Source organism: Cyprinodon tularosa, unplaced genomic scaffold (assembly GCF_016077235.1).
Source record: "Cyprinodon tularosa strain WSP-4 unplaced genomic scaffold, ASM1607723v1 ctg120, whole genome shotgun sequence".
Lineage (NCBI taxonomy): Eukaryota > Metazoa > Chordata > Actinopteri > Cyprinodontiformes > Cyprinodontidae > Cyprinodon > Cyprinodon tularosa.
The window spans coordinates 3,027,000-3,043,028 of NW_024038004.1; the positions used below are offsets into that span (position 1 = coordinate 3,027,000).

Below are 16,029 nucleotides of genomic sequence, written 5' to 3' on the forward strand. Positions count from 1 at the left end.
CATTCTTTAAGTGATAATGTAATAAAAAAAAGAGAAAACTATTTCAAAAAGCCATTTATTGGTGAAAGCTGAAATGAGACATCTTGAGCTCTTCATTATTTTGATTTGTGCTCAAATTCTGTTTGTTGTCACAGTTTTCAAGCAGTATTGTTAAGCACCCAAACATTTATTTTATGTTAAACCAAAATAAAATAAAATTAAACTCACTTTCCTCATTCAAAACTGAATAAATCTTAAAATTCTGCTAGTTTTATTTGAAATACTGTCATTATTTCTCTAACTCGTCATTTTTTCCCCCACACATAATCATAATACAGCATTATTACAGTAGAACAAAACCACTCAAATTAAAACATTTCAATGCACTGATCACCCAAATTTATCCAGGCTTGAACACAAAAGATGCCTTGAAATGAATTTGGGCACCAGAAATAAAATAAGACTCCTTTTTTCCCAGGCAGTATTTTGTCTCCTTGTAATGTCGGCATGCCAAACCGAACAAAACTGAGTTGCCTCTCTCTGCCATTTTTTTTTTTTTTGCACAGTTAGGTTAAAACCTGCAGTGTCCACATCAACAGAGCGGCAGAGTCCCAGAGGTCGAACTCAGCCATCCGTCTGTCTCACAGTTTTGCACGCGTTCATTGGAGGATCTTGTGGTAAGGGAAGAGGGGAAGGTCTTGGATGAAAGCTGGTATATCCATTATGGAGATAGCGCCCTCTATCTTGCTTGAGGCAGAAAGGAAGGTGAGCTTCGACACCTCCCCATATGTAGACTCACTCACACCCTCCCCCTCGTCTGCTTTTCCCTCCTGTTTTTTACCTCCACCTTCCTCCTCATCATCCTCTTCAGCGCCGAATCCCACCACCTTCATAAAGACAGAGGGGCATAAATGCGCGGGCAACATGGTGAAATTATTCATCTCTGTTTAAACTCTGAACCTGACAACATTTCTTACATGCACGCTGAGTTTGCGGCTGGTTGCGCCTCGATGTTCCTGGAACCAGGAGATGAGTTCATCTCTGCTCATCTGCTTCAGGGCATCGATCTAAAAACAGCACAACATTTCAGCATATAATCACTCTTTGTTGGTGACATTTATCAGCGCACCAAATTAAATTAGTGTTTATTAAACTGATAACGCACACAGAGCTTTGCTAAGGTCCATGCCTATATACAGTCATTTTCCGTGGGTGGCCATGTTTTATTGGATCACAGCAGCGCTAGAAGCTTTAAACTTCAAAACAACTTTCTCCCTGACCTGTGACTATCTGGCCTTCATGATGCTGCTTAATTAAAAATATTTCCCTAAACTGGGATATATTAAGAGGTATCAGAATACCGGAGACTAAATGCCACATTTTTTTGTTTTTATATCTTCGATGTAATTCTTAGATATCCATTAAGTTGAGTTTTTATATAACGTGTAATAGAAAAAATACCCATTAAAGTTGGTAAAATGTTTACTAAGGCACTTGATGTTTTCCCTTTCAACAGAATGATATGTTACTGTGTAGAAAAGTTCATCCTGTGTTAAACCCAGAGGCTTGGAAGCAGCAGATTCAGGTTTATAGGAGCTTGGTTACAAAATGCTTCCTTTAAATCAGAAGAAATGTGAGCTGCTTCACTAGATGGCACCAAAGGTTCAAAAATCCTGAACAGATCGGAATCAATGAGTTCAAACTGGTCCGTCACAGCTGACATTTTCAGAACTGATTATTAACGATGAACGAGCCGCAGAAAAAAAAACAATATGAGGGAGGAGAAAATGTACAGATGTGTGATCAGCGTCCTTCTCACCTCCTTGTTGAGCCTGTCAAACACGTACTGCTGCGTCACCACCTCAGCCCAGTTCCTGTCCACCTCCTCCCCGAGGTGTGTGTCCTCACACTCCTTCAGCTTCACCAGAGCAGTCACCTGCACGGACACAGACGCACACCGCTTTTCACAAATATATCAAATCTAGCTGGACCAAACAGCTAACATAAAAGCAGCCTCTTTTAAACTCCCTGTGTATTGAAGCTAAAATAATACACACACACACAGACCTGAGTGTTGAAGGCCTCCTCTGTCAACGCTCTGAGCTTCTCCCCGTATGACACCAAGAACTCCTCAATCTTTAACTCCACCAACTCGGAGCTGCGGAGAGATGAGAGGGGGGAGATATTAGAGGCTGTGGGTTGAATTTGATCCCGTTAGTCATTCATCAGCTCCCCTTCTTCCATTCCCAGCGCCACGCAGATAAATTGTAGGTGGGGAAACGGTGAACAGTCAGATACATCACATCCCAGATCCGAGGAAAGTGGTTAAGATAGATCGGATCTTTAAAGGGGTAAAAATTGGGCTGCGGACTCACTTGAATTTAGTCGCCTGCGTTTCCACGGTGACAGAGAAACCCAGAACACCAGAGGTGTTTCTGCAGGTGGGGTAGACATGGTAACTGCAGAGGCAGGTAGGATTTGGAGAGAGAAACAGTTGAGAAGTAAATTACATTTGCTTCCAACGATCACATAAATCCAGGCATGAAAATCTTTAAACTTATGATGAAATTTTTTAAAGTTACCAAAAAAAAAAAAAACTCATACTTTTGTTACTGCAGCATCTAATGCAAGCATGAACACACTATTAGCTTCTTTCCAAACAGGACTAAAAAGAAAATATGAAACAGGATGTGCAGATGCAGACAATTTGTTGGAACCTTCACAGCTCGCTCAAGCAAAGCTTAATTTCTCCTGAAACATATCTGCATCCCAACAAAGAAGAATATAACGGAGAAGATCATTTATTTGAGCAATGCACTTAAAAAAAAGTCAACCTCATTTATTGCACACGGTGTGATACCTTTCAAGGATTTAATTTAGTCTATTTTAATGACTGTGGCTTAAACGTATTGAAACCCTAAAATCCAGTTTCTAAAATGGATAAAAAATTAAATGAAAAGAATATTTTACACAATCATTTGAAAAACTGCAGACCTTGATACCCTGAATAAATTATGAAGGCCATATTAGGAGACTGCGAAAGAAAGCTGGTTGTTAAGGAACACTGTATACAAGGATATTAATGGAAAGTTTAGCGGAAGGAAAATATGTGGCAGAAATGATGCAGAAGAAACAGAGGTGGTCACAGTTTTAAGGGTGTTGTAAAGCAAACACCAGAAAAAGATTTTTATGGAGGTTCATAAGATGTGGACAGCAGAAGTGTTTGATATTTATTGTGTTAAGCTTATCCTGAACAAGAACAATGGACGTTTTTAAGATGAACTCAGGTGAAAAGAACCCGACTTTTTCTTAATGTTCCAAAGACATCTTTTAAAATGAAAGTATTTCTTTATGCTACTTGAAAATTAAAATATATGAATTAGAGCTGGATGAGCTTCAATGCTGATTTCATCTCATATTAAGGGCTAGAAGAACCTTTTTACACATCCAAAAGTAAACATTTCTGCTGTAATGATCGTGCTATCAGTGCTAAATGGCCTGTAAACATTGGGCTGTTCTCAAATGAGCCCAAATCTTCCTCCCAATGAACAATCTACTGCATGGAAAGATCTAGAAATGTGAGACTGATTGACCAGGTGGCTCTGGAAAAGTTGGCTACACTAATTACTGAGATCCGTTGTCAGTGGGGAGAGAGAGACAAAACATTTCATTTAGCACCTTATTAGCCTGTGCCATTTTCTTGAGTGGTTTAAATATTCAACCTATTAATAATCTAAAAGCAAAGTGAGATAAAAGATCATAGATAGTGTCAAAAATAATCAGTTTGAAGTTATAACAGAGATTGTTTTGGTTTGGTTTTACTTTTCTAATGGAACGATACCAGCTTGTTGCTTTCTGTATGTTTGCAGATAAAATAACTGGACAGACAGAATGAAAAGGATAAAGAACAGTGCATCCAATCAGAGTTTGGGTTGCTCTCTGGGAAGGGTTTCAAGGCTGCTCCAAACACTCACCCCAAAGTCTCTTTAGTCCGGAGGAAATCAAAGCAGGGCTCCTCCATGTGCATCTGAAAAAACAACAACTCTGTCAGTAACACAGGGAGGGGAAGCAGGTGGGCTGATAAGATGAAAGGACGTCTCTATAAACACGTACCACCAGAAGCTCCATCAGGGTGTGCTCCCTTAAAGCCTTCGGCCCCGACTTGGAGAAAAAAAAAAAAAAAAAAAAAAAAAAAAAAAAAAGGGAACCAAAATTATAATGAAACTATAAAGTTGTAAAGTTTTGAGAAAAACGACTTAAGACGAGCTGCGAATGTGTCACCTGATAGTAAACGGTGACCTCAGAGTTGGCATCGCCTTTATTCAATGACTTGACTTTGCAGATATGATGCTTTGCTGGAAGCTCCACAACCCTAAAGGTCACCGGTACCTCTGCTGGCAGCTTAGAGAACTGCAGCTTACTGCCAAAACGGCGACAAAACATGAAAGGCAATTAGCCAGGAAAACTGGAAACTAAACAATGTGATCCAATGATGAACTTACTCAGTGACGTACTTAAGGAACTGCATAGATTCCTGTGAAAGAAACACAATAAGGCGCAATTAATAGGAACAGATGAGAGAAACTGTCAAGGACACTTTAGATTAACGCAGAGGTGAACATCAGTAGATTCATTGTCATTCGTCAATATCATTTTCAGTCAGTTTTTCTGTGTCTTGTTTGACTCACAGCACTGATAAAGTTCCCCTGCACCAGCCCCTCGGCATACAGCTCAGCCCTGAAGCTCCGGCTGAACTCCATCAGCTCTTCCCTGGTCAGCCCGGCCGTCAGAGCCTGGTACTTCTCCACCATGGACCAGCGAGAGTGCTCCAAAATCAACAAACGCACGTCCCTGAGAGAAACAGGGCAGATGGACTGGTGAGTCAGAGACGATAAAGGAAGGTGAGACAGATGTGAATAGGTGGGTGGGATGGGGGGTATTTGGGACTAATTCTTACAGAGGAGGAAGGGACGAAATAAAAAAAATCTAAAAAACAAGCAGGGTACACAACGTACTTGCCGAGTTTCTCTGGTTTAATGAGGATGTTGAAGTAGGTTTTTTTCAGCTGCTCTGAGAACATGCTGAAGACATCATCAGAGGCAGAAAAATCAGCCAAGTGGTCGACAATCAGGTGGAAGAGCAACTGCAGAAAGAAACGTGGTCAGAGTGAAAAGCGAGAAATTCTCTAACAACCCTTCTGTGTTTAAAGGGACACTTTAATGTAATTACTGGCATAGATGTAAATTTGACATTTTTTAAATTAAAATAATTCTTCCTACTCTCGGTAAAGGCAGACGCTCTCCCTTTTATTTCCTGTTTCACCGTCTTTTTTTAGAGCCCCTCTTTTCATATCCTCTGAAAATTAGAAATCATGGACCCGGTCTCTTAACGCTATTGATCAGATTTTCTCCATTAGAAGACTGGGCGAGAGGAGGGTCCGACATGCTGTCGGCCGTGTTATGGGCCTGTCTCTATGGTCAGTTGAGGACATCAAAGATGTTGATAGCAGGATTTCCGCTCATTGGACCTGGCTGATATCTGGTCTATCATTAAATTTAGAAGGCGTTGGCAGCCGTTCAGGCCATGTTGAGGGTGCCCAGTCTCTGCGATGGAATATGCTGAGCTATTAGCGCTACTGGGTCAGAACGGAAGGCTCAAGACCAGCCTTGCTGAGGTTCGCAGGCCAGTTATGGTTCTGATGGACAGAGTGAATTAGAACAAGGTAAAAGCATTTTGTTCCACAAGACGAGAATGATCCACAAACTCAGATGATCGCAACCTCGCCACCAAGAGTTCACAGCTAACACCAACAAAGAGCATAAATCAACTAGTGCTGAAACAATTCATCGGATTAATCGTTAACTGGAGTATAGAGACTCTAAAAGCTGACAAAGCAACCCAATTAGAGCAGTAATAACATCAAAATTGTAAAAAATAAATAAATATATAAAAATTTGCATTTAAGATACAAAATATATTTTTGACTGTCAATATCCTGAATCCAGAACTCCTCAAGTGTAAGTTTTAGTTTCATCTGGTTTAATTTCGTAAAAAAATCTTTTTATCTTTTGCTACCTGATTATTAATTGAAAAAATAAACAGCTTACTCGATTTGCAAAATAATAGTTAGTTGCAGCCATAAAATCAACAATGTCTGCCTGAACAAAAACAATGCGTCCATCGGAATCTGGCTCCCTTGAAGGCAGGCTATCTCACATCAGATTTGCTCCCTCCAACATTCCTTTTCCTACATCTATGAATTGGTGTCCAGGAGCAACCAAGGTCACCCTGATGGACACATCTCATCAGGAACCATCTATCGCTGTGAGGAGGCTCTGGGCCTGGCTCATGGAACAATTCTCATACAGATACATGTATCCACACAGCCGCTGCCTTTGCTGGCCTCCATTGGCTCTATGAGGAGCTTTTTTGGCAACCTTACCTCATGCCTTGTCAGGAGCACAGTGTGAGATTCAATCACTTTATCCTAATTTTCCCTGTGTTTGTAAGTTACTATCTTTAACTCAAGGGTTGTTCCTTCAATGGCTGCAGCCACAGGCTCCTGTACCCTCATATATGTTGTTGTTGTTGTTGGATGGGTCCTTCTGGAACTACTTTCATTTCCCTTTGAGGCTAGTAAAGTATTTTTGAACTGAACTGAAATCTGAAACATGCAACATTCATATACCTCTAAATGAATTTCAGCTAAACTAACTTTCTATATTAATTACCGAATGGTGTTTAATAGGGCTTCTACTAAAAATTATTTAGAAAATCGATTAATCTGTCGATTATTTTCTAAAATAATAATCGGAAAGTCAACGGTTCCTTAAAGATTTTTTTAAAGAAATTAAACCAAGTGAAAGTAAAATGTTTCCAATAGGAGTTCTTGATGAAGCATACTTAATTTTAAATGAAAAATATTTATATATATTTTTTTACAATTTTGATATCATTACTGCTCTAAGTGAGTCACATCGTCAGCTAAAGGCATCTTTTAGAGTCTCTACACCTTATCGATTACTAAATTAGTTAGCTAGTTAAATCACCATTAATTGTTTCAGCTCTAGTGTCTATTAATAATTAGCTAAAGTGTGAGATCTAACTCTAACTAACTGAAGAACAGCCTTAATCAGAGACCAGCCAGGAGGCTAAAGGTAACTTTGGAGGAGCTGCAAAGAGCAACAACTCATACAAGGGTGGTGGAAAGAACAAAAGTCCTCAAAGAATAATGTTAAACGTCGCAGTAAGCATGGAAGAAAATCAGAGGATCTTTAGTAGAACACTTCACTGCAATGATACATGGTGGTGGCAGCATCATTCTGTGGGGAGGTTATCTTCCAGCAGGAACAGAGCCGCTGATCAGAGCCAATAAAAATGAGGATAGTCTGGTAGAGGTCCTGCTAGAGGCTTTAAAGGATTTAAAATATCGACTGCTCTGAACATATTTAAGAGTCCAAAGGTCTCAGTGGAAGTCCAGACTTCAGTCCATCTGAGAACCTTAAGATGGACGGGTTGAGACTAGGGATGGGAATCGAAAACCGGTTCCGTATTTTCCGATTCCATGGCATCGTTTGGCAGCTCGCTGAACGATTCTTTTTTCGATTCCCGCAGCACCAGAGCCTACAGCGCCGGCTCTCGGGAGCACGACTTACGTCATGTTTTTTACGTAAGTTACGTAAGTTACGCAAGTTACGCAAGTTGGAAGAACTATTCGAGGAGGAAGACAACGAGCTGCGGTCACTTTGTGAATCAAAGCCCCGTCTTTCCTTAGCCCAGAGGGTAGACCAGGAAATCCAGCTCTATAAAACTTGCCCTCCATCCCCTGCAGGGATAGCGCCACACTGTGGTGGTGGAACAAGCAAGATACGCTGCCCTTGCTATCTGGACTGGCTGAAAACTACCTCTGTGTGCAGGCTTCCTCCACCCCATCTGAGAGGGTGTTCTCCACAGCTGGAGACACCGTAAGCGCTGAAAGATCCCGTATCCTTCCAGAAAAGCAGATATGCTCATCTTTCTGCAAAAGAACTGTTAATTTTCCCTACTACTGTTTTATAATTAGTATTTTTTGTTATTTAAAATAGGTTATTATCCCATCATTTGTTATTAGACATTGTTGGTTATTAAGTTTGTTCTTGTATTCATTTTTCATTTAAACACAGATGTTACTCCAGTTTCACATTTCCTGTGGACATCTTGATCTTGTTGAGTTTGTAAGATTGTGCAATAGTTAAGTAAACAAAGTTGATGCTGATAATCAAACTGTTTGTTCTCCTTTTTTCCCCAAATTGGAATTGAAAAAAGAATCGATAAAGAATCGAATCGTTTCATAGAATCGAAAAGGGAATCGGAATCGTGAAAATCTTTTCAATTCCCAACCCTAGTTGAGACATACGCTTAGAGGTTGTGGATTGGGTTGCATCAAAAGGTGTTTTGACAAATGATTGTCTCATGGGAGCTAAAAAAAATTCAAATCACAGATTTGAACAGTTAAAAATACAAAAAAAAAAAAAAAAAATGCACCCTACTCACAAAAAAATTATTTGAAGTTTGTGATTCTGAGGTAAAAAAAAAAAAAAAAACACATTAGAAAACCCTTAATGCAGTGTCTAGATCCTCCTAAACATATGTCTCCTTATGTATGGAGAAGCTTACTCACTGGCAGTTTGTGGTTGAATCCTTTAACTTTGATGATCAGGCCGTGCTCACCGGTCACCAACTTGTACTCCAACTGCGCCACTTCAGCCTCATAGGCCGGCTCGGCCAAGTTGTGGCCCAGGATGTTGACCATCAGATCAAACAACACGATACTGGAGGCCGACAGGAGGACAAGAGAAATGCAAAAAAAAATAAATAAATAACTATAATAAAAAATAAGAAACTAAGGAGATAAATATAAAGCAGTAATAAAGAAACAACTTTAGGACTAAAAAATGTTAAAATTATAAAAAAAAACATGCAGAGGGCCTAAAGAAAATAATAATAATAAACCGTAATATATGCCGGGAGGCTGACGGTTGATAAAGTAGATAAAAGCAGGATTCAGGGGTTTCTTTTCCAAGCTCATATCTGAGCCTGAACTTACTTCTTTGCAGATTGTTGGATTATTGGAGAGATTAGGTGGAATCTGACGTAGGCTGCAGGAGAGAAGGAAAACAGGTCTCAACTCGTCTCAGTCGATATTAAATGTATCTATGGAAACATCTCACAGGCTACAGAAAGAAGCAGTGCGGGTTTATACACACCTTTAGGGATTTTAAATTTGCTGTCCTTCTTGTACCACAGGCAGCCCTTGTCGCCTTCGGCTATTCTGACAGGGAAGTCTGTGTCTGGGCAGTCTGAGGGCTTCAGGGTGAAGTCAGTGGCTGAATCAATGGTACACAACAACCGTTCATCACGAGCCACTCAGAAGCAGATTCAATTATAAGTTACTTGAAACAAGCCAGTTAATCAGTTTGGGGATGAGCACTCAGAGACTAACACTGGATTTTGGTCCACCATTAAAAGCAGATGTTTTTTTTTGGACCTAATGTTCCCTTCCTCGGTCAGTGCATTCTCTAAAATTAAGTGAATTTGTTAAAAACCTTTTTGTGTCCATCTGTTTTAGGCTGGTCTAACAGCAGCAGGCTGGAACATTACAGACCTCCTTTATTATCACACACAGAGTCAAAAATCAGATGAGCTTCACATCTGGCAGCTTTTATGTCAAGTCTAAGGAGGATGTACCGCTCTTATCTGTCAAAGTGTGGTGACAGCATGCGGTGCAAATTTCCAAATAAGATAAAGTCTCTTTTTGGCCGCGAAAGGAGCTCCTAAAAATCTTCAACTAATGCAGCGTAACCTGACACCTCCTGGGTCCAAAGATTGAAACTCTACTTTAATATAAATCTCCACAGGCCCGTCTCAGTATGGTGTCCTTACTGTGGCTATACATTCAGTCTGTCATTGCACCTTTCTAAAAATCACACTTCTTTGATTTTAAGCAAATTCCATCAAAGATAATTAAAACCCAAACCCTTATACCAAATAATAGTTTATAAACAGAGGGTAAACAAATCTAATCAAACGATTCTGTCACTAGAAGTAAAGATTCTCCCAAAAGACTGCATTTAAACAACAATATGCTTCATACAATTTCTTAATTTTTTTTAAGACAACTTCAAGTTATTCATTAACTCAGTAATTTACCGTTTTTAATTTCAAAACTGTTTTAAAATATAAAATGTGTTACAGAAAATCAAAAACAGAAAAAATACAAAAGTGGACAAATGCTTTTCAAAGCAAAGGGTGGTCATAACATCCCCCAATTTAGCTGTGTTCTTAAAAAAAAAACATTTTAAGAGGAGTGGCAGCCTATTGGTTAGGGTATAGAGTTTGGAATCCTGAGGTTCTGAGTTCGAGTCCCACTCCAACAGGCTGTCATTAACCCCACACTGCTCCCTGGGTGCCGCACAATGGCAGCCCACTGCTCCTCAAGGGAATGGGTTTAATGCAGAGAGTTCATTTCGTTGCTCTGTACTTGGGACAATGTAATGACAAAAAAATGCTGGGGGAAAAAAAAAAAAAACACTCAAAGTTTTGTTAAATTTGTACTTTAAACTGTGTTTTCCTGAAAAATTTACCAAAAAGTAATTTGTGCCTAGTTCAGAAATGTGACTTTCAGATTTGTAGGGCAGTGACTTAACCCTCAGCAGGTAGGTGGACAGATTATAGCAAAGTTGAGCTGTTAATCTGTCTTTTGAACAGGGTCATGGAATATGGTCGATCCGGACACGGCTGTCTTTTGGAAATCTTATTTATTCAGTCAAACTCTATTGGTACTAATCGTGCAAATAATGAAATTATGCAAAAAGAGGTTTTAAGTGAGAACAGCAATTATTTAATTGATATTTAAAAAATAAAAACAATAATTTTACAGTAACTCCTTTTTTTGTTTTCCTCACATTGTATAACGGGTATAATCTCTACTTCCAAACATAAATAAACAAAGACCTCTTATAGCTGCACAGCTATAATATTTTTAGATGCTCTTAACTAAAGCCTTAAAACATTATCTGAAATGGCTAAAACTTGTATCAGATGATTAAAGGTTTGAAATCCTTATCAGGACATCTTTACTTTGTGTTTTTTTTTTTTTTTTTATGGAAAACCTGTTTCGGTTTATTTAGAGGTCTGCTGTTTATATTTTTTTAGTGTAAGGCAAAAGGCAGTTTCTGCTCAACTTTACCCAAACTCCAGAAAATGTTTATATTTTACTCACGCCAAAAGAATAAATTACAAGGGACATTTAAATAGACTGAATTTTAATTTTCTTCATTTTTTCCCTTCTTTTTTAATGGACCCTTTTTTTCCTGATCATCAAGTTCCCCAAATAGCTACAAAAATCAATGGCCCTTGCTCTGAGAGCCTACAGCTCTTTTAGCTTAAATTCCAACACTTCGACACAAAAACCTCCCGACAAACTGCAGTAATGACTCCATTTACTGGATGGATGAATAAAGAGCAAAAGCACAATCTTGTTTACTCCTGACCCTTTGTTATGTACAATCGGGCACTTTCTCACTCTGTTGGGCTTGGAGGCGCTTATTCACCCACCGATGAACTTGTTCTCTGGAGGAAGGTGGAGGTCACTGTTCAGCTCCATGTTTCCACTCCATCGCTCCATCCAGCTTGGCTGTATGTCTGCGTAAAGTTCACACACTCGTCAGCACGGAAAACAAAAGTTGCTGGATGCATAAAAAGAATCTATCTATGGCCTTATAGTGGCAAAGATGGGGCGTTCCGCCTACATTTGCACACATTTTAATTGAAACGCTCCGTTTGTGCTAGCTTTTCAACAACTGTATGGGTTCTTATTTCAGAATGCATAATAAAAAAGGGAATAATGCACTTACCCTCAACGCTGTACTGTGTGCCAAACCACTTCTCCCGGAGGTGACACTGGCCTTCATGTTCTGGGGACAGCAGCATCAGGTTGGCATTCTCTGGGGTTAGCAGGGACAGAGCTGCACTGATCACCTAAATACACAAAAAAGTTCATTTTTAAACCTTTAATTTTAGACCACTTCCAATGAGTTACACATTTACCCCATGCATTTCAATAGATTTTATAACAATGGCCTGGTCAAAGTCCAGATTAGATCAGGAAGTTGCATCAGACCCAAAGAATTTTGTTTTATTAAATGGTCTCTAATAAATCCATCTGACTTTAAGCCATTTCATAAAAGCAATAAATGAAAATGTTGGTTTCGTGATATGCAAATTTAACAGAGTCGAGCTGTAATAGAGGTAAGAGGTGGTTCTACAAACTATTGACTTAGGATGAAGCTGAGAAAAAATCTGTCACACTTTTCAGGTTTATTTGTACAAAAATGTATATGAAGTGAAAGTGAAAGTGAAAGCCCTTTGGGAAACTCCTCCAACTCCCATTGTCATTGTGACACAGCACACACAAGTGAACACTGCACACCATGAAATTGCATTTATGCCTCACCCGTGCAAGGGGGCAGCCCTCAATGGCGCCCCAAGGGAGCAGTGTGGCGGGACGGTACCATGCTCAGGGTACCTCAGTCATGGAGGAGGATGGGGGAGAGCGCTGGTTAATTACTCCCCCCACCAACCTGGCGGGTCAGGAGTCGAACCGGTAACCTTTGGGATCCAAGTCTGACACCCTAACCGCTCACCCACGACTGCCCAGATATATATATTTTTTTGGTTCTGCATAAAGATGAAAAAAAGTTCAAGACGGATAAATCCGTATGCACGGCATAGTGAAGAGTTCTGCATATCACGGTATCTGAGACAGCAGACAAAATGAAAAGCCAGAGTAAGATCGCAGCTCCCATCCATAACAGGCGACAGGTGCACAACTTTAACAGCTTCGTTTCTGATTTAAAAAGATGCCACCAGCAAATTCCTTATATAAAATCCAGATTTTTCTTTTTTTAAACATCTGTGTGACCCGCTTCATTAACACCTCTGTCTAAAAAGGGAAATGCTGCTACCTTTCAGAATAAAGAATCCCAGAACAACTGAGCTACTTACTTCAGGGTTGTACTCAAACATAAGCTGATCTCCTGTCAGGAAGTCCTCCTTAGGGAACAGCTGCATGTTTTCACAGATGTCCTCTACATACTCTATGGGGTCAATCTGACAACAAGGAGACAAAAAGCTTTTGTTTTAAACCAACACAATATTTCAAGTTACTTCCATTTGTGGATGGACGTCTGTGTTAACAGCCTTACCTGCTCCTGGTAGTGAAACTCGTTTGCTTCTATCCTCTGGATCTCCTCATATATTCTAAGGACATCAACAAAAACAGCAAAGTTCTAACATTATTCACCAAAAAGAAAACCTCAGACATCCCAAAGCAAACATCATCTAGACAGATTAAAGCAACTAAAAGCAATAAACATAAAGGAGCAGACAGCAAACCAAACGCATTAAATATTAGTGTAGACTACTGCCTCATTAAATACTTTTTTATCTGAGATCAAGGATATACCAAAAGTAGTAGACACAAATTATATGCATTTTATAAAACCTTTTGTCATATAATTTACGTTATTGTTTTATACTGTGAATGTTATCGTGCCTTTGCTGTGGTCCAAGGGTCTGCAGCATCTTCAGATACTGGAACACCAGATGAGTGACCTGTTGACAACCAAAATAAGGCAATATTACATAAATGTTCACTTTTAAACATATATCTTATAAGCTTATGGATAAAATAATCCATTAATAGGACGTAGATAAAATGGTCTCAGAGGCCAAAGCTAACTGGTCTTCTAGATATCTAAGGTTATTTAAAGTGACAGTCACATCCACTGATCACTATTTATTCACTAGATTGCTGAAAGGCCATTGGTAGTACACAGTGCTGTGAAGCCACCAGCAGCCATATTGGTACTCCCTAGTTAGACTGGTTTAGTCAAACATCTACTCAAATTAAAGTATAGAAGTAATTCCTTTTGAAAGTACTTAAGACTTTAAAAATAAAGATAAAGTCATCCCTTTGGCACACACTCACTGTTTTATAGAATCAACAGATTACTGTAAGTTATGGTATAAAAATAGGCACATCAAATTGCATATTCAGCATGAAGTCCAAAAATCATGTAATATAATGTATTATTCAATTCCATCACAACGAAATTAGTGTTTTAATGGAACCAAATAATACTATAGTCAGATATTAACCACATTACACATGCAAAACACAGATCTGACTGCCAAACTTCGACACAAGGTTAACTAAAAGCTGAAGGGGGATGGAAAATCCTTTCATGTCTTGAGCTTGGTTAACAACAGACAACCAAAGAAAAAATGTTGAATTCTTAAGGGGACTGATAGACAAATAAGTTCAAGTATAATATTAGGTTTCAGAAATAGCTAGCAGCACAGCTGCATTCTCTTTGGCTTTGCAATAATTCATCACTGCATTCTCAACCTGCAAAGGAAAATTCTATCTTAGAGAAAGGTTAAATAAAATAAAAAGGTATTTTCAGTGCAAAGATATGAATGGTCAACACTAAATAATTAAGATAATAATTTTATCTTATTTTCGTTCATAGTAGTAGAGTTTATAAGTCGGAGAAAAATGTCGGTAAAACATGTCAGATCCAATCTCTTCAGGTCATACTTGCAACCTCGGCATATTATGTACCTTTGGTCATGTCATCCTACTTAAAGCATAAATGTTTATATTCTAATTCATATTAGCTTTGTAAGAGAAAGGTGATGTCCAGAGCAGAGGAACGATTTTTATGCAGTCACCAGTTACAAGAAGCTGGTGTTTAAGTTTGCCAGGAGGGAAAGGAAAATCAGATCTACATAACTTCATGTAATATCACATGGTATGGTCAATAATGTAGCTTCCAAAAAAACCCCAAAAGAAAATAAATATTCACATTCCAGGGAAATGCAATCCAAGTGAGATTTTTTTCCCTTATGCAGCAATCTGACTTACTCAATGCAGTAAGAAAGGTTCAATTTGGATCTTTTTACCTCTAAAAAAAGTCAGATTTATGCCATTTTAATGCTAAATCAGATATGTATCCGACAGCTTTTGAGGCGTCTGTGGTCTTAACTGTAATGACGCGTTAAATCTAACTTTCATGTTATCATCCAGAAGCCTTTCCCGCGCAGCATCCATGGCTCCACAAAAACTCTGTAAACAGTTCTGCTCTCTTTTCTTACTCTTTTCTTACTTCCTTTGTTTTTTATAGTGAGATCATATTATTGTCAGCTTCTTAATGTTCAACAAATTTTAAAAACACCGTTATTACTTCTGTAAGCACTGGGCTACGGTGTGATGCCTACACTGTCCTAAGCATGCAGGTCCGTTTGGACTTTAAATCAATCAGAATAGAGTCTGATGGTGGTCACGTTCAAGTAATCTAAGCAACTATGCATAAATAAAAACTGGATTTGAGCAAAAACATCATAATTCAGCAAAAAGACCTGCAGACCTAGCCTTCATATCCACTCTATCCAACAGATGATCCCCAGGAACTGATTTTTCATTTTTTTTAAAGGTCATATTTCCAAAACATAAATGTTTATATATTGTTATATTTAAAACAAAATTGCAACAAAAAAGAATAAAGAAATGACTTTAATAGTCTAATGTTGATATGACTGGTATTCCTAATAGCATTTAATCAATTTGTTTGTTTTATCATTTTTTACACCTGAGCAACAAAATACAGCGACTGCCTTTAAATGGAAAGGATTTGATAGGTCAACTAAAATCTAGTTATTTTGAAGGATTGCACCAATAATTTTTAGGGATCCGACTTGTATCTTGTTAAAAATGGAGGCCGACACGGTTTATATGTCAGCTTGCAAAGCATGCATCTATTGCCAGCAGCTGATTGGCTGCACCATCTTTGCGACTGGGAACCCTTCAGTCTCTCTAATTAACACATTATGTCTCATTTACACAGGGGTTATGTACCAGACTACTTCTTGGCCAACAGCAGTTGCCAGGCAACCAGTAGAGAAATACAGAAAGGTCACTGGCATTGACCTTGTTACAAAGATAGAGAA

The 16,029-nt window shown here is 38.8% G+C and overlaps 1 protein-coding gene across 3 annotated transcripts in view; it reads right to left on the reverse strand.

The window, feature by feature from the left end:
• Positions 1–525: 525 nt before the first annotated feature.
• Positions 526–16,029, reverse strand: part of nrd1a (nardilysin a (N-arginine dibasic convertase)) — a 52,074-nt gene continuing 36,570 nt past the window's right edge. For 2 of the 3 annotated variants that reach the window (XM_038273659.1, XM_038273666.1), the window contains exons 14-32: positions 13,574–13,632; positions 13,224–13,278; positions 13,024–13,128; positions 11,874–11,997; positions 11,575–11,661; positions 9,225–9,344; positions 9,065–9,116; positions 8,639–8,789; positions 4,995–5,122; positions 4,668–4,830; positions 4,482–4,513; positions 4,261–4,399; positions 4,093–4,140; positions 3,954–4,006; positions 2,355–2,438; positions 2,047–2,137; positions 1,799–1,915; positions 957–1,046; positions 639–866 (exon numbers count right to left, since the gene is read on the reverse strand). In XM_038273659.1, coding sequence (XP_038129587.1) covers positions 639–866; positions 957–1,046; positions 1,799–1,915; positions 2,047–2,137; positions 2,355–2,438; positions 3,954–4,006; positions 4,093–4,140; positions 4,261–4,399; positions 4,482–4,513; positions 4,668–4,830; positions 4,995–5,122; positions 8,639–8,789; positions 9,065–9,116; positions 9,225–9,344; positions 11,575–11,661; positions 11,874–11,997; positions 13,024–13,128; positions 13,224–13,278; positions 13,574–13,632 — 1,926 coding nt within the window. Of the gene's footprint in view, positions 867–956; positions 1,047–1,798; positions 1,916–2,046; positions 2,138–2,354; positions 2,439–3,953; positions 4,007–4,092; positions 4,141–4,260; positions 4,400–4,481; positions 4,514–4,667; positions 4,831–4,994; positions 5,123–8,638; positions 8,790–9,064; positions 9,117–9,224; positions 9,345–11,574; positions 11,662–11,873; positions 11,998–13,023; positions 13,129–13,223; positions 13,279–13,573; positions 13,633–16,029 lie in introns of all 3 variants that reach the window. The other variant, XM_038273675.1, reaches the window with a different exon arrangement.